This window comes from Juglans regia, chromosome 5, assembly GCF_001411555.2.
Source record: "Juglans regia cultivar Chandler chromosome 5, Walnut 2.0, whole genome shotgun sequence".
Lineage (NCBI taxonomy): Eukaryota > Viridiplantae > Streptophyta > Magnoliopsida > Fagales > Juglandaceae > Juglans > Juglans regia.
The window spans coordinates 21542331-21563420 of record NC_049905.1 but is presented as its reverse complement, the minus strand read 5'-3'; the positions used below and the strand labels follow the sequence as shown (position 1 = coordinate 21563420).

The 21090-nt window shown below is 36.9% G+C and overlaps 2 protein-coding genes across 3 annotated transcripts; one reads left to right on the top strand and one right to left on the bottom strand.

The window, feature by feature from the left end:
• Positions 1-1220: 1220 nt before the first annotated feature.
• Positions 1221-3707, top strand: LOC109021564 (G-type lectin S-receptor-like serine/threonine-protein kinase RLK1). The gene has a single exon (XM_019004223.1). The coding sequence runs from the start codon at positions 1221-1223 to the stop codon at positions 3705-3707; it is 2487 nt and encodes an 828-aa protein (XP_018859768.1).
• Positions 3708-5172: 1465 nt separating this feature from the next.
• LOC109021574 lies at positions 5173-11746 on the bottom strand. Of its 2 annotated transcripts, none has more exons than XM_019004235.2 (9): positions 11473-11746; positions 10984-11375; positions 8197-8338; positions 7865-8115; positions 7560-7766; positions 7321-7413; positions 7117-7221; positions 6630-7034; positions 5173-5898 (listed from the first exon to the last, which is right to left on the bottom strand). In XM_019004235.2, the coding sequence occupies exons 2-9, from the start codon at positions 11338-11340 to the stop codon at positions 5881-5883; spliced, it is 1578 nt and encodes a 525-aa protein (XP_018859780.1). In that variant the 5' UTR covers positions 11341-11375; positions 11473-11746; the 3' UTR covers positions 5173-5880. The 2 variants fall into 2 exon arrangements, with proteins under 2 accessions (XP_018859780.1, XP_018859779.1); XM_019004234.2 differs by having other exon boundaries at positions 10984-11359; positions 11473-11745.
• Positions 11747-21090: the final 9344 nt, after the last annotated feature.

Here is a 21090-nt window from a genome sequence, read left to right as displayed (position 1 = left end):
AGATGCATTCATGCTCCTGAATATATATCACTCTCAAAACTAATTTATATATATATATACACAAGACGTCGGTGCCAAATGGCTTACATGAGCAGCTTATAAGTTATATATAATTGCCAAGTTTGCTGGTAATTAAGCAGAATATTGCAGCAAACTGCCAAGCTGCACATCGCAATCCACGAAACTTCCCTGCATATATATATATATATATATATATTTATATATATATATACAACATTGGACTAGTTTGAGTATAGCCAAAATTTCAACACGGCAAACAAGCTGATCATCAAATAAATAACAAAATAATAATAATAATAATAATAATAATAATAATAATAATAATAATGGTAATTATCCATGAAATTCAATATTGTTGCCCTATATATTATATATGTGAAAAGAAGCTGCATGCTAGTAATATCTATAAGCTGTTGATCACAATGATCAATTGTCATTATCATTTGGAATTATATGTATATAATTAAGTACTAGTACTACTCCTAGATCTAGTATTCTAAACTTGATCACGACAATATTATATATATATATATATATATACATGAGTTTGAATTTATAATATGGAATTACTTCATTAATCATGGTAATTATGATTCAGTACTACTTTTTGTCCTTTCCAATTGTTACATAGTATTATTCTCCCTCCATTTGGCATCAAAGTGCCATGCATGCATGCAGGCTGGCTCATTAATTTAACTAATACTGTTATATAGTTATACTAATCACTGATTCAATATAACTATATATATAGTATCAATATTACTATGACTATTTCACTATGACCATTTATTATTATGTAATATTAATATCACTATTAGTTATATAGTATATAGTATGAGTCACATCATGTGACTCATTCTTACATTGAATCAATGTCTGATTTACTACTGCATGATATCATGATAGAAATTGCAAGAATTATATCGTCAGTATAAGAATATATAATTATATCCATAACAGATAATTAATGGAATGTGGGCTTAAAAACTAATTATAATAAGCTGGCGCCTAGTGGTAGATAGTACTACTGACTCAATTAGTCAAAGGTCTTGGCGCATGTAATTAAGTAATTAGTCCTAATTGTAAGTAAATTAATATATGTAGTAGTCTTGGATCTTGATCTCATGTTTAGGCCAATCTCAATATATTTTTAGTAGCAATATTTGAATCCATGCATGCATGCTTGTTTTCTTTTGGCTATGGCTATTCCTCAAACTGTCTTTTCCAGCTTACTAGTACTACTAGTTCTGCTGCCAATTTCTCATCATGTTGATGTCGTTGCTCAAACTGTCGGTAGTACTACTGGTTTAATACCTGTGGGCCGTTCTCTCGATGCAATGGATAACTCTTCAATATGGCTCTCTCCTTCTGGTGATTTTGCCTTTGGATTTCGACAGCTCACCAACACTACAGATTTCATACTTTCTATTTGGTATGACAAGATACCGGACAGAACCATAGTTTGGCATGCAAACGGAGAAAAGCTTGCTCCTTTGGGATCAAAAGTGGAGCTAACTTCTGATCGTGGGCTTTTGCTTACTGACCCTCAAGGCGAAGTGTTATGGAAATCTCATACCATGACTGTTGTTGTTGCCTATGGAGTAATGGAGGACACAGGCAACTTTGTTCTCGAAGATGGCAGCTTTAATAAGGTATGGGAAAGCTTCAATAACCCTACTGATACGATCTTGCCTACACAAACTATGGAAAGGGGAGGGGTGATTTCTTCTCGAAAATCAATGACCAAATTTTCCGAAGGAAGGTTCAGGCTGCGTTTTCTTCGAGAAGGGAATGAAGAAGGTAAACTTGTGCTCAACACGGTAAACTTGCCCTCAACACAAGCAAATGACGCATATTATATAAAAGGGGATAATGTTGGTGATTCTGATACATCAAGTCTCGGTAGACTATTGGTGTTCAATGAGTCTGGCTACTTGTATATCCTAAAAGAGAATGGAGAAAATACCACTCTCACAGAAGGACTCCTCCCAACTGCGAAGAATTTCTATTTCAGAGCAACTCTCAACTTTGTCGGAGTTTTCACTCAGTACTATCACCCAAGGACTTCCATAGGCAATGAAAGCTGGATACCCGTTTGGTCTATACCAGATAATATTTGCACCGCTATTCTTAGGACTTCAACAGGTATCGGTGTTTGTGGGTTAAATAGTGTCTGCAAACTCAACCAAGCTAAGAGGCCAACGTGTGAATGCCTAAAAGGATTCTCTTTAATCGATCCAAATGATCCGTATGGAGGCTGCAAACAAGACTACGTACCCCGATGCGAAGAAGATGAGCTTCGTTACAAGAAAGATCTATATAACATGGAAGTACTGAGGAATACTTTTTGGTCATCTGCAGCATACACCTGCTTGTCGCCTTTTACGGAAGGCAATTGCAAAAATTCTTGCTTGCAAGATTGTATGTGTGTTGTTGCCATGTCTGTAGGTGACTATACCTGCTTAAAGATGATGCTGCCTCTTGTAAGAGGGACATCTAACATGAGTACCATGCTCGGAATTAAAACTTTCGTCAAAGTTAGAAAATATAATTTGACCATACCTGATCCTTATTTCCCCATTCCGGGGAATGAGACTGTCGGAAAGAACCAAGACAGTTTGATACTTTCTGGATCAGTGCTTCTGGGTTGCTCTCTGTTGGTCAACTTTACATTGGTTGGCGCCATTTTCCTTTCTTTCTACCGGAAGAAAGTTGACAAAACTAAGCGAAATGGTAGTGTCTTGGAAATGAATTTGCGTTGTTTTTCATACCAAGAGCTTGTGGACGCTACGAATGGGTTCAAGGAAGAATTGGGGAGGGGATCTTTCGGTATTGTTTACAAAGGAGCAATAAAGGCAAGTTCTGATAATGTCCTTGTGGCTGTCAAGAAGTTAAACAGTTTAGCACAAGAGAGTGAGAAGGAATTCAAAGCGGAAGTTAACATAATTGGCAAGACACATCACAAGAATCTGGCGAGACTGATTGGATTCTGTGACGAGAGGCAGCAACGATTACTCGTGTACGAGTTCTTGAGCCGTGGCACCTTAGCATGTTTCCTTTTCGGAGACTCAAAACCAAACTGGAAAAGAAGAATCCAAGTTGCTTTCGGAATTGCAAGAGGGCTGTTGTATTTACATGAAGAGTGCAGCAATCAGATTATCCATTGTGATATAAAGCCTCAGAATATACTTCTTGATGAATATTTCAATGCACGTATATCTGACTTCGGACTTGCAAAGCTTTTGAAGATGGATCAAAGCCAAACTCAGACGACCATTAGAGGTACAAGAGGGTACGCTGCACCAGAATGGTTTATGAACATGCCAAATATCACTGCTAAAATAGATGTGTACAGCTTTGGAGTAGTGCTGCTAGAGATCATTTGTTGCCGGAGAAACGTAGAGACAGATCATAATTGTGACGGAGAAGAGGACAAAAGAATTTTAACTGATTGGGGTTACGACTGTTTTCAAGGAGGAGCATTAGATGCTCTTGTGGATAATGACAGGGAGGCCATGAATGACAGAAGGAAGCTAGAAAGGTTTGTTAAGATTGCCATTTGGTGCATACAAGAAGACCCATCTCTTAGACCCTCTATGGGGAAGGTCGTGCAGATGCTTGAAGGAGTTGTTCATGTACCTGTTCCTCCCTGCCCATCTCCTTTTACTATTACTGCAACAAGTTGAAGCTAGCATTTACCATTTCAGAGTAGAGATTTCTGGACACATTGTATTTAGTACTAGTTGTAGAGCCATGCCATGCGCAGGGAAATCATAGAAGCCAAGGAAAATCAATTGAGACGCATTTGTATCTGCAAATAAGCTTTTTCACTGGTCTAGTACCAATGAATTTGGCAATGTTTTTATTGAATTTTGTGAATGTTTTGAGAATTAATGTTTGAGCAGGAAAGCAGAGTTCTTTTCAACATCTTTCCGAATATATTACCACCCAATTCTCAAGCTAATCAACTATCTCACAAAAGAAAATGAGAAATGCCCTAAGCATACTGTAATTTCATGAATAGTAGTTACATTCGACAGCTTTTATTTGGTGCAACCCAAACTCATTATTTCCTCAAGATGCATGCTCATATATTTGCAACAGAATCCTAGTAAGACTCCAGCAGCAATAAATGGATTCCAAGTCAAGATTGCTAATTTCCACAATGCGTGCATGGAAGTGTAGTCTTGCTTGCATTGAACACTCCTGCATGTTTGCCTGCATTGCATCGTCAACCTCTGATCAATTGCCACTTTTCCAATTAATTTTCAGAGCATATGCTCGATCGTCAAACTCTTGCTTGCGTTACCTTTCTAATTACGTTTTGATGACTGAGTAGTACCATAATTTCAACACCTATTCAAACAACTAGTCCTTATTCTATATTTTCCACTCATCCAAAGAATCCATTATTCTACAAGACTGAAATCATTTTACCATGGCCGTCTGTCTGAATCATTTCTCCCATTTTTTTTTCACAGTAGCATATCCTCCAAATCCCCCAAAACTTCTCTTCCTCAGCTTCCATTCAAGAAGGGTGGGTCTGAATGCTCAGACTATTTCCACTCTCCCTCCTCCTCCCATTCAATTTCCAACAACCATAAAAAATTGTCTTCTCCTTCTACGAACTGATCATCCCATATTGAAAGGTCACGTCCGCAAATATAGCCATGAAGTGAAAATTCAGCCATGAGTACTCCATGACTGCCCATGAGAGGATTGGACCACACCTTCACCTTTTACCCTTCATTTCAAATACAGCCATGGAGTTATGAATTCTACTTTTTCCACAAAATGGGAAAGATGAAATTTATATATATATATATATATATATATATATATATATATATATTCTGTGAAACTTTGGGAAAATAAGTGGACAAAACAAAGGAGAAGAAATAAACACTTCCATTAGTTCAATCTTTCCTCTGCATTTGAGATCGCTGGAGATTGATTCTTTTTTGACAAAAAAAAATACCGAAATGATGTCGTGGCATTATGTGAATGCACCACATCAGCATGTAAAAGGAGCCAGTGTAACTGCCCGTTGATATTGTGCGCCCTGGTCCTTAGGAACCATGGGGACCTGGCGAAAAGTAAGGAGTATAATTAACTAAAGAAGTAAAAGATATATAGTATAAACAATCCCCTGTGGAACCGAGACAACAATGCTTTAGTAAGAGTTAATTGAGGCATCGGAACATTGCCACGGTTGTGTTAACTTGTTCAAACAATTTAGTTCATCACATCTATCAATACTGCCTTTTTGCAAATTTCCACCCTAGCTGGTCCAGAACTGCCTCAAGCACATATACATTACATAGCTCAATTGTTACTGCGACAATCCCAGATACTAGATTGAGTCCATTTAATAGATCAATTTCTTTCTTTTTTTTTTTTTTTTTAATGCATTTGTGACTATACAGTCGACTGGCTGTATCCTGTTCATCACACTATTTCAAGGCACTGACCTACCTCAAGATTAACATGCCTTCTTCCACTGAAAACTTTTCGATCCATCCTAAATGCTCAGCTAGCCCGCAACCAACCAAGCGCGGATTTCATCCATAACCAGAGGACCGCAATGATAAACTTCGGATCTGCTCAAAGTTCACTCGATTTATACTGCATTAATGAACTTCAGCCAGAAGCCTACACATGAAGTGGCTGAATGTTATGTCAGGGAGGCTTACATCAATGATTGGACTACCAGGAAATAGCATCAGTAGGGAAATCACTATCTGCCTTGCGCCGAAAGAGGGGGGAAGGGAAAGGGTTTCACTTCCACAAAGTCCAAATTCAGATGAAGCAAAGAGAAATCCCTCCGGGAGTAGAACTTGACACAGTAGCTCTTTTTCTTCACTGCTGATGCTGCTTCTGAGGAGACAAAAAAGACAAATTGATTAATTTATATCGCTTAAAATTTAGCTTCCAAAGCAGCCAACAGAACTACACTCCTTCCTTCACGATGTAAACCTCCCCGACCAAGCAAATCACTATAGTTGCTTCAGAATACACTTATGAGGAAACCTTAGAGACAATGAAGATAAAGATGAAGTCTTTTCCTATGATAATGTTCTAAAATTCAGTAAATCACACAATTTCACTCAATTGAAAATTAAATTATACGAGAAACAAATCAAAGGTTAAATGAAATGGACTGGAAGCAGATGCAGCATGCTTGCTGATTGAATCAACCATCTACCTAAAAGTATTCGAGGAAAGCACTGCTGAATGGCCACTCACCTCTTTCCATTTATGATTCATCTAGATTAAAAAAAAAAAAACATATGAAGCATGACCAAGCCAATAATTATGAATCAGAATGACCTCATTGGTGATTTAAAATGGAAGAAGAAAACGTTAAACTCTAACACTCTAGTTTCTTGAACATGTTTTACCTTCAGTAAGAACATGGTGCAGTCAGCTTCTGTCTCTCACAAATCCATCTGAGGCCCATGGCCTACCCAAGGTTTAGGCAGCCCATTTTAGGCCTCCACCGGCTTGAAAACATGTATTTCTATTGAATTATGTTAAATTTACTAGTACTATGCTATAATATATCATGTTAACTAACCATCAAAATAAAATATCAACTTAGAACTTACACTGCTAGAAGAGGTTTGAGATCGTAGGCCATCAAGGGCAACCATAAACTCAGCCCGTAGTCGTGCCTCCATTGCAGTCCGTGCAGCACTCTCTGCCTGCAGTCGTGCCTCCATCTCAGCACGTGCTGCACTTTCTGCCTGTAGTTGTGCCTGTATCACGGTCCGTGCAGCACTTTCCTCCTGCAACTTCTGCTTCATCTCACCAAGCTTCTCTTCAAGTGCATCACGCTCCTTTTGAACATCAACAGTCACCTGTTTCAGTGCCTGATTAGACCCACGCTTCTGGCCTCGTAGGTAGCCTGGTCTGGAACCAATCACTGACAGAAACAATTCATCCTCAGTTGGTGGCGAGAGTGGCACCCCCTCTTGCTGTGACCGCTGACAAATTAAGTCAGAAACTTGTTCCTGCATTAAGAGTATTGAACATACATCAAGCAAAGCACATACAATAATGAGAGAAATGAGCAAAGCATGAAACTGGTAATACATAAATCTGTCGTGCAGTTTCGTCACTCCATGTGCCATCAGGATGACGATGGCACAGAACCCATGTCCTGAATTCACTAGGCTGCTGACCAGTCACGGGGTCACGCTGTAAGGAAGTTAAAAATTACAAATTACGTAAAATCTTGAACGCCAATGTAAAACACAACCAATTACTTTTACATTTTTCATTAATCTTTCTACTCACCGCATCATAACTCACGGCAGCAAAAGACTTACTGCCTGTGATTTTACCTGTCTTTTGCTTTGCTCGGTTTTCTTTGTTTCTATCACTAATAGCCTACATAGGATGAACATAAAAGTAGTTAATGCGATGTACATATTAAAAGCTATAGGAGGAAAATAAAGTAACTAGCATATAAGAGATGCAGTAAATTATACCTGAAATTTACATTTACTTGAGTATGTAACAAAATAACATTTTACCTTAAATTCATCAGTACCAAAGTATGTAATAAGAGTCTCCCATTGCTGCTCTGTGACCTCCTTGGGCCGATTCTGTCTGCGATCTTCATCATTATCATACTTACTAAAGTCCTTGGAGAGTTTTGCTCGCCAACCCCGGTATCTCCGATTTGCTAACTTTAATATACTGGCTCTTCGCAAGGGTGTGTCCTGGATTCTCCACCTGCACTGAAACCATACAAGGAAACATATTAGACACTGATATCAAGTAAAAATATGAAAAATCACAAATAAATAAGATAAAATAATATATTTATCCTATTTACCAACACAGCTGACACAATATTATCCTTTGCCTCCTGCGGTACATCCGCCCACTTCTTAACGTTAAGTGGTGCATGAATCCTCATCTGTTGGACCACTTCATCCACAAACATTCGCTGATTTGGCCCCACTGCTGAATCAGACATGTCAGAGAACTCAATATCCAACTTTCCATCCCTGCTTTCGTGTGCTCTCTTAGCCAACTTCAAGCCTTTTGCAGGTCCTCTCCCTTTCTTTCTGATTGAAGTGCAAGCTGAATTTACATGCAAAACAAATGACCCAGCAAATATAAAGTACTAACAAAACTTAGCAAACAGTAATCAGTAACATATACCATCTGATGGTGTTAGTGTGTCCACTGAAAGCTCTGATGGCTCTGATGACTTCCCAAGAAGGGGCATATGCATGGACGAGTCACTGAGTAGCTGATCAGATGGAGTGTCCATATTGCCTGGCTGTGCTGCATCCACAATGTTCTATATAAAAGAGTAACGAATGGCAACATCAATTGCCTGTTTGTGTGGCCAGTGCACATGCAAAATGTAACTAAACCTATTGAAACATGTGTAATGCTTCACATGCCACAATGCAATCAGTAGTTATTCTGCCTTTTGTTTGAGCAGATAAAATTCCAGAATCTTCCATCTGCTCTGAACAAACCTACATAGAAAGGGCTATAACCAAGCTACATTTTACTTTCACGATCCATTCATTTATTTTTCATACAAGTTCATGGTTAATCTTTTTCTTTTTAGTTCGAGACTATTCGCGAGTTACAATTCATTATTTTCTTAAATTAAAAACAATCATCACTGAAATCTTATACATTTTTCATAATTTTGCATTCAATATTAGTTACTTAATTATGTTAAGATTACATAATCTAAGTTATAATGTAAACTACATATATGAACTTATGAAATTTAAATTGAAAAATCTTGAATTTGTAATCAATATAAAAAACTGTTTGTCACAAAAATAGATATTCAATATTATATATCATGACTTCATCTAAAAATTTTGACTAACAAATTTTGTATTTATATTAATATCTTTATAAAGGTTATATACATTCATACAATATCTATATCCAGACTTAGATTCGTAAGGATTTAAACATCCTCACATTAGCAACATGATTCTCTCTTGTAAATATATTATGTAAAAATAATAAATATGAAATTCAATGAGTTTTCACAATCGTATACAACTTGAGTGAAGTTTATACGAGTTTGGATAATATTATAAATGAGTTTAATATTTGTTTAAGTTTGGTCCATTTATTAAATGAACCAAACTCAAAATTGAATTTATAAGTGTAGAACTTGAGCTGTTCATTAACAGCTCTGTTCATTTACAGCCAGATATCTGCAGAGAACAAAGAAAATATCTTAAGGAACATCTCCTCAACAAAACAATGCAACTAAATAACTACAGCCCTTGTTGGACAATTCAGGAACCATTTGTAGTGTATAAATAAAATCTAATTTTTTATTATAGTTATGCAAAGACAACCATTGATGGGTATGATTATGGACAAGTATATATGTTTGTATCCATGAGTTAAATGATGCAAACAAGTTAAGGAACTGCTTTATCACATCCCTATACCATTCTCTACACCTAATACTGTGATGGCCACCAACTCACATCATCATCAACGTTGACATCAACATCCCATTATTAAATTATGGGATGTATATATTCATTTGATAGATACACTTTCATTCAGCTTTTAGAAAAGAAAAAAAAAAATACATATTTCTAAAAGGTAGACCAAGACTAGGATAACTTCAAAACCAGAGTGAATGTAGGGAAAAGCCAAGGCTGGCAAGGACAAGTGAAACACACTGCTTCTGTAGAGTTCAAAGTCAAAATAAAATAAAATAAAAATAAAAAGAAGGGAAAAACACGTTCTGACACTTCGTATTACCAAGGGAAGACCGAAATAACCTATACAATGGACTGGCAGAAAGAAATTTCGGGGCGTGTTTGGGTAACACCAAAATTCCCAAGTTTTTCATAACTTCATTCCCAAATATCACTCAAATACAAAATACTTCCCTATTTCAAATTGTAAATTTTTCATTTAATCATTACTCAAACAAAAAAATCAATACAACTTTTACAAACTTCAAAACAAAAATTATATTCAAACTTTTTAACTTTATCTATTCACTTTCACAAACTCCAATACAATACATATTTCATGAAATAATTTTATTCAATTTTTTCTCTCATCTTCCAAAACCCAATAAAATATTTTCACTCAAATCATTTCACTAATATTTACAAAATACGTGAGATACTTTAAGCATCCCAACATGCCCTAGTGTTTTGAGTTGCCAATACCTCACATACTTCCCTTCGCAGATTAACAACACTGATGATGAACAAATAATCACACAGTTACAGCAGCAAGTATTTAAATCATTTGTGATTTTTCTTTTAATCAATTTAGCCAAACAAAAGAAAAGATAATATAGGTTAGAACATCCAATTTTTACAGATTATAATAGACGCCCAATCTATATTATTGTAGCCAAAGTGACCAACCACAATAACAGTACTCATCCTTTACTTACAAACTAAGAAACCCCCAACGCATCCAGCTAATATAACGTATCTCCCTGTTTTGGTTAATTATACGAATAACTGATAGATTTTAACATCATGATCTGACTCTGCATTCTGTTTTCAGAAGGAACGTTATATTCGAACAAGAGCTCATTCATCTAACATATCCAGGTGATATTTTTCATAACAATCCACCAGCTTTTATACATACACTATACAACAGAGCTTATTTAAATGAAAGCCTCTCTCTTCAGGGTTTATGTTTGATGGACTTCACCACTTCCATTCTCTTTTACCAATTAATCAATTAAAAAAATTAAAAGGATAATGTTATCTGCCCGCCTTTCACACACATTTCCCTATAATAACTCATCATCAAAGATATTTACTTTAAAAAAATAATGTAAACGATGTGCAAATAATATATTGTTTCGAATTAAAGCCAGCAAAGCAACAAAATGGAAAGAGGAACTCATATTTCATTTTATTAATTTATTTTGTCACAAAATAAAAATAAAGCAGTTTGGAAGAATAGAAGAGAGACCTGTTGGAATGGGGAAGCAACAAAAGTAACGGCCACGTGTTCAAGTATTTCTTCTTCAACAGCGGGTGCGTCTGCCGCTGCTTCCGTCGTACTTGGCCTTTGCTCCTCCTCCTCCTCCTCCTCATGCTCTCCATGGTTCTCATGCTGCTCGTCGTCCTCCTGGTCCTCTTGCTGAGAATCCTGAGAAGCCTCAACCATGGATTTGAATTTGGATTTTGGTTTGGGCTGGGGTTTGTCCTCCTGTTGGTCCTTGCCGTCGTTGTGCTTCTTCTTCTTCTCCTTCTCTCCCTCCAATTCCAATATCCGGGCACTCCTTCTCTTCTTCGTCCCTACCCCTTCTCCTCGCTCCTCAGACATTTTAAATCTCTTCCGTTACCTAAACATTCACACATCTAAGAAATTTAAAAGAACGAAAATCTTAAAAAATGGAAAATTGAATGAATTAGGACTTGGGTATTAGGGAAAATGGTCAAAGGGATAGAAATTTACCTTCAATCGGAGTCAGTGAGATCGGATTTGGGGTTTTAGGGTTCTTTTCGGAGCTCACAGGATTGGGAATTTGTAGCTATTAAGGCGAAATCGAAACAGACGAAAACGCAATCGAAATTTTTTAAACGCTAAAAGATGGTTGTCGGGGCCACGCTGTATAATCGCCACGATAAGTTGAACGAGGGATCCCCCAAATTTATCGCGCTGATAAGCAACGTATCGCTGCTATAATACGGGAGTTCCAACTTTATCACGTCGAGATTGACGAAGGTGACAAGTGTCTGGTATCAGCATAAACTATAAATTGTTAAGACGACCATGGAAACTTTGTGCAATACAAAAAATGTGGTCTTTTTTTGCAACATTGGACCCTTATTTAGCATGACCCTATTTTACACGCTAAGTTAAGAATAATGATATAGATAATGCATAGGAAAACACAGAAATTGCAGATAATAAAGAATAACTATAGCTATAAAAGAATTACACAAAATAATTTTACAAATTGAAGTAGTTTTATGTGAATCGTTAGATTTACTTTACAATAAAAATAGTATTATAATCTACTAATAAATCATATCAAGTCACGTCAGTTTGTGTAATTCCTTTATAGTTAAGTATTTGTTATAGATAAAATATTGAGATTTTCAGTGTTTTGACACTGAGACCTATGATCGCAAATGTGATACGTGAAAATCTACCATATAACAGGTGTTTAATACAAGCTCCCAATCTCCTTGTTGCTCTTAGTTATGGTGAGAAAAAGACAAAAAGAAGTTGAGGAAGAAGAAGAAGTCAAGGGGCTTGAATCATTTGTTCTCCCATTACATTTATCTCCTGTTACTCATATAACAGTAGCCCTAGATCAGAAATAAGAGGGCCATGCATATCCATGCCCTAGCTGTAGCATATAGTTGTAAAAAAAACACAAAAATGACATATCAAGCCGTTAAGAACCTCCTTAATTTGGAAGATCAGGAACCTGCATGCATGGGAGCTGAATTTTACACTCATCTCTAGAAATCCCAATTCTCGCCGGAGGGAATACCTCTTCTAAGCGGGATCCTCACTGATTCTAAGGCTGCAACAACCACAATATCTGATTTTTGTAACTACAAGTACAGTGCTCTTCATCAACTACCAGTGAGTTCTTTTTTTCTTGTTCTTTTTTGTAATAAATTAACCTAAATTGGTGCTTGTTTAAGATGATCGTCTTCATGGCAGATGAAGCAGATGGAGATTCGTGAACTCTTGGCTGTTATAGATAGTCAAAACTAGGAGGTCTTGCTCGGTTTTGGTCCAAAAATCTCTGAAAGTGTGTATAATATTGAGATGACGTCTTGGTCATCCTCAAGCATGCAACGGTGACCAAACAAACTAATTAATGCTAGAAGAAAACCGGCTCTCTCGAAAAGGGTATATAGCTTGTTCATATTTTCACATCCATAAATGCTGATATGGACTCGTAATAATAATTCAAAAGCGAAAGTTCATTGCATTCATGGACCATTCAAGTTGTGGGACACCTAAGAATAGGCATTGCATTCATCCAGCTGTGCTTAAGAGATGTTTACTTGACCTGTAAAGTCTATAAACTCATGCACTATATATGCATTTGGTCGACTTTCTGACTATGATCTTGCAGACAAGGAGCTAGCCAGCTAGTGTGCGCAAGATGAGTACTTGCTGTCAAATTACTTGCTTTACTCTGGTTTTGTCTTGTTCCACTTTTAGTTTTGTGGTTTATATGACTTTGGCTTTATCTTTGATTTTTCATCTCCAATGACATCAATTGATGTAATGCAGATCAAATAATTTCTTATGCTAACAACTTAAATGGAAAGCCGTTGAAAATATACTGCATCAACTCGTGTGACTGAAAAAGACAATTTAAGATGAAAAATATCATTTACTTTGTTTTTATGTTGGGCTTCATCTGATGAAGTAGTCTTGGGCTAAGAGTACGTTAGCTATGAGTTTTGGCTATTGTTAGTGTAAGGAAAAAATAGCCTACGTTTGTGCATGGTTCATGTTTTACTTATATAATGATTTACAGAGGAATAACATAAAGTTACCGTGGTAGAAAAGCAAAACAAAAGGAAAGATGTACAACTATAAAACATGGAATATACAGAGCCAATAAACACTCTATTTACATCAGTGCAAGAATCAAGTTGCTGGATGTAATCGGCTAGGGAAACCGCTGGATAACTGTGTCCCATGTGGCACTAAATAAAACGGTACCGTTTCATTTTTTTTCCAAACTATTCAGCATTCCTTCATCTTCTTCTCAACGTCTTTAGTCTTCTTATTTCTAACTTTTAAACAAAAATGCTCCCTAAGCATAGAAGTTCCTTCATCTTACCTAAGCACCGTAAAAAATCTACCTTCCAAAGCTCCGAAAAAACTGTTTTGTTCATTCTCCCGAAATCACTTTCCCTCATCTTTCTACTTTCTCAAAATTCCCTTTCCCCCATCTTGATCTGGGCATGCCTTCATTCATCAGATCCGGCCACCCCATCTTCCTAGAAGCTCTTCCTTAGCAACAGAAAATGCCGGCAAGCCCAGTCATGGCCACCGATGGTTGTAATAATCCCTAGGTAGTGTAATGCGTCTTGATCTGGACTGGGTAGCGCAGTTACTGTGTTTTCGCCCCTTCATATTCTTCCTCTTTCATTGCTTCTCCTACTTTAATGGAATCACTTTGTTCATATGTGTTACCATGGACTGGGGCTGAGGGCAATCAAGATCCATTTTGGCAGCTAGCGCCTAGACCAAATTTTGTCTTTCTGAAGCAAAACCTATTAAATGGCACACGATATATGGTAGTCGCTATTTCAATTACCAATGAACTTTCAATGAACTCTCAAAGAAGTGAAGGTTGGAGCTTACGGGGAGGAAGAGGGCTCATGTCTGTTTACTCTGTTTTTTATTTTTTAATATATCAATTGTGCTAGGTCAACCAATTACTCGACGGTTCCCCACCGTAGGTTGTACATAGCAGAGCTGTTGCCAAAAATAATAGAGAGATCTCAGCAACTTTTCATGGAGAGAAATATGAGGAGTTGATTGCGGTGGTGTGTCTCTTCATTCCTCTTCAAGCTCAAGGCATGAGTGGTTCGATACAGAGCTTGCTACAATTGGATGTAAATTTCAGACTGCACAAAGACTTGGGGAATATGTCAGCCACTTGGTCTTGTCCAGAAATATGTGCAAGCTGGATAACTCCACGAGCAACTTGTTCACGGACAAAGTGAACGTCGAACTCGATGTGCTTTGTTCTGTGGTGGAAGACAGGGTTTTTAGCAATACTCAGAGCACTCTTATTATCATAATGAAGACTGGGGCACGAAATGGAGTAGCCAAGACTTTGAAATAAATTCATAAACCACATAAGCTCGGCTGTGGTTGAAGCGAGGGCTCAATATTCGGCTTTAACCTTGAGACCATAGCTTGTTTCTTTGCTCCCCACAATAAAACAATTTCACCCATAAAAATGGCAAACCTGGTAGTTGATCGACGGTCATCACGGGATCTAGCCTAGTCCACATCGCAGTAGCCAATGAGAGCGGAAAAGGGACTCTTGACAAAGCGAAGACCAAGGTTTATAATGCCCTTTAAGTGCCTGAAAATGTGTTTCACAGCAACTAGATATGGTGCACATGGAGCTTGCATAAACTGACATACAAAATGTACCACATAAGCAACATCGGGCCGAGTTAGCTTGAGGTATTGGAGGGAGCCAACCATCTGACGATATAAGGTTGGATCTATGAGTGGAGGACCATCAGATGCAGAGAGTTGAGTGCTAAATGCTAGAGGAGTGGATACTGGCGTTGCTCCATCAAGACCGAATTTCTGGGGAAGAGACAATAGATAACGTGTCTAACTGAGAGTTAAGGTAGTGCTGTCGCACACAACCTGTAAACCAAGAAAATAATGAAAAGCTTCCAAGTCCTTCATGTGAAATACTTGTGACATATAATGAGATAGAAAACCATTGATATAATAATTTGAAGAACAGATTATAATTATGTCATCCACGTAAATTAAGAGAAGCAAGATATCCTGACCATGACGACAGAAAAATAGAGAATTATCATACGGGCACCTTTGAAAACCCATTTAATGAATATAAGACCATAAAGAGCCTTGTGAAGGTGATAGCAAGTTGCTTCAACGGCCAATTTTGAGAGAGTGTCATTGTTAAGATGAGACGAATAGTAGTAGGCTTCACAACAGGGCTGAAAGTCTCATCATAATTAAGACCCGAAAGTTGAGTAAAGTCCCTTGCCACAAGACGGGCTTATATCGTTCGATAGATCCATCGGCTCATGTCTTGACTTTAAAAACCCATTTGCTACTCACCAATTCATATTGATAGTTTTGGGAACTAAGGTCCATGTGTTATTGGCATGGAGAGCCTCAAATTCAAATTGCATGGCCTACTGCCAAATAAGGTCTTTGAGTGCTTAGTTATAAGTGCAAGGCTCTGTGGGCTGAGCAGTCAATTTAGCCACAAAACAAGTGGGAATGGGATGGCGAGTAGAGAACAAAACCTTAGGCCTTTGTGTACCATCCTAGTTCCTAGTAACCATTGGGTGAGTGCGAGTAGAACCACGATGTCGAAGGGCTTGATGAGAGGATGGTGTAGTGGTTGTTGAGGTATTAGTAGAGAACAAAACCTTTGAACAATTTTCACGTGAGTTTGAAATTGATTTTTCAACATTTGAAAAAATGAAGGAAGTATATGAAGCACTTCAGATTTATGAGCCAGGGAAGTTGCCATATGTATTGTGAATTCTCATCAATAACAACTAAATAAAATCTAAAGCCATCATAAGAGGGGATGGGAGCTGGAACCCACACATTCATGTGAAGAGTGTGAAGAAAAGATTTAGCATGGACGGTATGAGGGGAAATAGATAATTTCTTTGATTTTCCAAGCGTGCAACTTTCACAAAAACCAATACTTTAATTTAAAGTAGGTAAACAAGGAAGCATAGACTTAAGAGTTATGGGGTTTGGATGGCCAAATTGTGCGTGCCAAAGATTGTTGGAAACTTTGGTAGCTGGAAATGCAACAGGGGAAAAGTAAGTGGAGTTTGCACATAAATTGTAGAAACCATCTTCAACCATGCCCTTAAACAACACTCAACTCGTCTTCAGATCCATAATAAAAAAACCCCATGGATAGAACACAAAGTAGTAATTGTGCTCAGATGTAAATTGAGAAACCTAGAAAAGCTTCTTTTTAATATCAGGCACAATAAGAGCATTTGTGATAGTGAGAGATGTATGTGGAATATCAAAATGACCAACAACAAATATAAGAAGACCACAACTGTTTCCAACCATTACAGAGTTCTTACTAGTATATGGTAGAATACCTTTAGCATCAGTGGTTGCAGGAGCCATATGTTGGTTTGCGCCAATGTCGGGATACCAGGTATCAACAGTGGTATCACTAGTTTGGACATCAAGGAATGCTTGGTACCCCTCAGCATCTTCATCGGTGGCACAACAGTTGTCGGCTTTGCGATTAGGACCTCCACACCGAAAGTAGGTGATAAGACTAGTACATGCAACTTTATCACCACCATGGAAGGAGATTTGCTAAGAACAAGTAGTGTTTGTACGACCATGAGAATGTCCACCACCATGATTTGTTTTGAGCTTTGGCTAATTTTGACACCCACGAGAAGAAGAATTTCCAGCAACATGATTTGTGTAAAAAGCAACGACTGAAGCAGTGTATTGATCAGAAGAAATTCGGAGTTCAAAATCACGTAGTTTGCTGATGACATCCTCAAGAGAAGGGAATTTGTCTTTTGCATTGATAGCAGCAACGATAGGATCAAACTCAGAGCCCAACCTTCTGAGTATACAGATGATAAAATCATCATCTTCCATAGGTTTTCCAGCACTGTGGAGAGCAAGAGCTAGAGACTTGGCTTTGTGAAGGTATTCTTCCATTGAAGCAGTACCTTTGGTGAGTGATTACAACTCACTTTTCATTTGTTGGACACGATCCCGAGTATGTCGACCATTCAACGTTTCCAACACATCCTAAGCTTCATGGGAGGTCTCATTGTTGATCACCTGAGAGAGGGGAGCATCGAACAGTGAGCTATTGATCCATCCAAGGATCAATTGATCAATACGGAACCATTTGACAGCAACTGGATTTTGAGTGAGAACACCATCAGTTCTAGGTATGTTTGTAGGTGGGCAATGAAGATTATTTGTGACATAATCGAGAAGCCCGTGACCACGTAGAATAGGAACAACCTAGGCTTTTCAAAGAAGATAATTGTTGGAGGCTAATTTGATGGAGATATCAGGAAGATGAGTTTTGGAAGAAGATAGATCAAGGGAAGCAAGCTCTTCCATAGGCGGAATCGAAAATGTAAAGGTTGAGGAAGACATTGGAAAAAATATCTTCTTTATACCATATAAGGAAAAAATAGCATGTGTTTGTGCATGACTCATGTTTTACTTATATAATGATTTACAGAGGAATAATGTAAAGTTACAGTTGTAGAGAAACAAAATAAAAGGAAATATATACAATTGTAAAACAAGGGATACACAGAGCCTATAAACACACTATTTACATCAATGCAAGAATCAAGCATTGCCAAAAATAACAGAGAGATCTTAACAACTTTTCACGAAGAGAAATATGAGGAGTAGATTGTGGTGGTGTGTCATTCAGTTAGGGTTGTAATCGAATCATACAATTTTGTTTATTAATGAGTCATTTATATACAGTCAAGTAATTTCTAATTCGGAATTCTCTTTGTAACTGTTATGTCGGTTGTTGTGGCCTCTCTTAATTAATGTTTGTCGTCTGTCTAATTTGTAACTTGAGATTCTTGTTTTCTTACAAGTTTGATCTTTATCCTTGGGTTGTGTTCGGAGTTATATACCCATCACATGATGGATGATGATCTATATGACAAGTGGAAAAAATTATCTCTTTTTGAGAACTAAAAGTCTGAAGTTATTCTACGAAACCCCTCCCCTGACTCTATGGTAAATTATTCTAATAGTTGTCTCATATTCAGATTATTCATAAGGAAATTCTTTAACAAGACTTCAAGACTATGATGTGTAATGTGTAGAATCCGGTTAAAGGAGTGAATCTTTTTTATTTGGGTGATAATTTGTTCTTGGTTCAATTCACTAAACAGAGTGATAAGAAGAGAGTATTTGGCTATAGCTCATGGCCATTTGATAAGTATTTGGTGCTTTTAATGGAGTATGTTGGTGATCTTCAACCATACAATATTTCACTGAAATCTCCATCCTTTTGCCTCTAATTATATGACTTGCCTTTAAAAGAGATGAATGTTTCCACTGTGTGAAGTATTAGTGCATCTATTAGCCTGATAGAAGATATAGATTTGTCCGATCAATCCCCTGGTTGTGATTTTTTTTAAGAGTGCGTGTTTGTATCAATATTCATCAACGCTTGCCCCGTGTAAAAAGACTTTGTCTATCAGAATGAAAGATAATTTTAGGTTGGTTTGAAATATGAACGACTCCCAAATTTATTTATTTTTATTGTTGTGGGAGGTTGGGCCATGCCGATCGGGACTATGATTTGTGGCTTGCTAAGAGGGATGCTTTTGAACGGTATGGTTTTCCTTATGGTGCTTGGCTGAGGGTAAAGGGTGGAAATAATGTGCCTCGTAGCCATAAACCTCCTTTGGCCGAACACTCACGAGTTGTTTCTGAGAAACCATTAAAGGTTGATTATTACTAGAGGGATGAATTCGTGTTGCTGACAAAGAATATTTCTACATCCATGTCCACTGTACCGATTCTTGGTGATTCGACAATAGAATCGATGGAGGATGTGGTTACTATTGATGTTAACTACTCGTAAAGGTTGACAATGACACAAGTGGGCTCTGTTCAATGAGTCACGAGTGATTTGGGCCTCTAACATACACGGAGATTTCTAATGGTCCAAATACATTAACTTGGTTACAAAATAAACAAGCTATTTATAAGCCATCAATTAGGGCTCCATCTTCGATGAGAGGGCCGAGGGCAGACTACGCGTCAAAAGGAAACTCCTATTTCTCTAAAAATCAAGAACGACCAGATCGCTTTCTTGCTAATCTAGATTGGTTCTTTATGTTCTCAAATGTAATGGTGGATGACATAATCATGTGGTTGGGAAACAAGAGTCACTACTAGTCTCTGAAATCTGGCTACCATACAACTTTGCAGTTGTTCAATCTAGTAGATCATGCTTAAAGTTCTAATGTTAAAGATACAAACAGTTTTGGAGACATTTTTGGAATTTGAAGTTGCCCAATAAAATAAAGAATTTTGGGTGGAGGGCATGAAAGAATAGTCTTCCTACAAAACATAATTTAGTTTTAAGGAAGATTAGTCCATCAGGATTGTGTGAACATTAAGTTTTTTTAGGAAGATGGTTATAATGCTCTTTATAGCTATTCAGTGCTTCAAGAAACTTGGGTTGTTCAATGTCCATAAATTTTATCTTATTTGGGGCAAGCTGGGAGATTTACATATTTTGTATGGGCATTAATGAAGTTTGATTCCAGATTAATTCCTATTTTCTTTAATATCTCATGGGGAATTTGGAAATATAGGAACCTTAAGTTGTTTCAAAATTCTAATTGTATTATTTTATTAATAGTTAATAATTGTCTTGTATTTGTTGAAAGTTATATTTATGTTAAGAGTCAGCATGTGGCGGTGTGTAAATAATTTCTGCTCTCTTGGAAGGCCCCTCATCAAGGTAGTGAAACTTAATTTTGATGGTACCTTATTTTTGTTTTTTTGAGTCAACTGGTATTAGAGTTATTGTAAGAGATACTCAAGGAATCATTTTGATGGCCTCTAGTCAAGAGAAACATAAAGTGTTTGAAGTTAATGATATTGAAGCTTTAGCGGCACTAAGAGCATTCATATTGGGTTTCCTATAAATTTCCTTAAAATTTGGCTAAAAACCACACTTCCTAAAATTTTTTCCAAACTTTTACTCAATTTCAAAAACCTCTTACATTGCATTCCCTATCATTTCTCTATTCTATTAAAATAATATTACTCTATTTTTTCTTTATTAATTTTTCTCTCACGTGCATTTACAAACTTAACTACTCACCATTTTATATTTTTTTTCTTATGTTTTGAACTATTACTCTCTAGCGAATATTTAAAAAATAAATAAATTATTTTTTTGATGGTACGATAATATTTTTAAAATTGTTTTTTTATATTTTTGTAATTATTTAAATTATTTTAAAAATATTTCTTAAAACTATAACAAATATGAGCATGACAAAAAGTATAGATGATTAGAATAAAAATTTATTTTATTTGTTAGAATAAAAATTTTATAAAAAAATGATTTAGGGATGAATAGTGGCTCCCCATATTTAGGGAGCCACTCTTCATATCCCAAAAACCTTTTCCTAGAATAGGGAACTAGATGGAGAGGGGTTTTGACAAAAAGTTAATTTTTTTTTTTTTGGCTAAAATTTAGGGAATTAGGGGCTTTAGGCATCCGGATGCGGATGCTCAAGGGGTCTACAATTGATTTTGCATTTGGATGTGACTTATTTGATTCTAAAA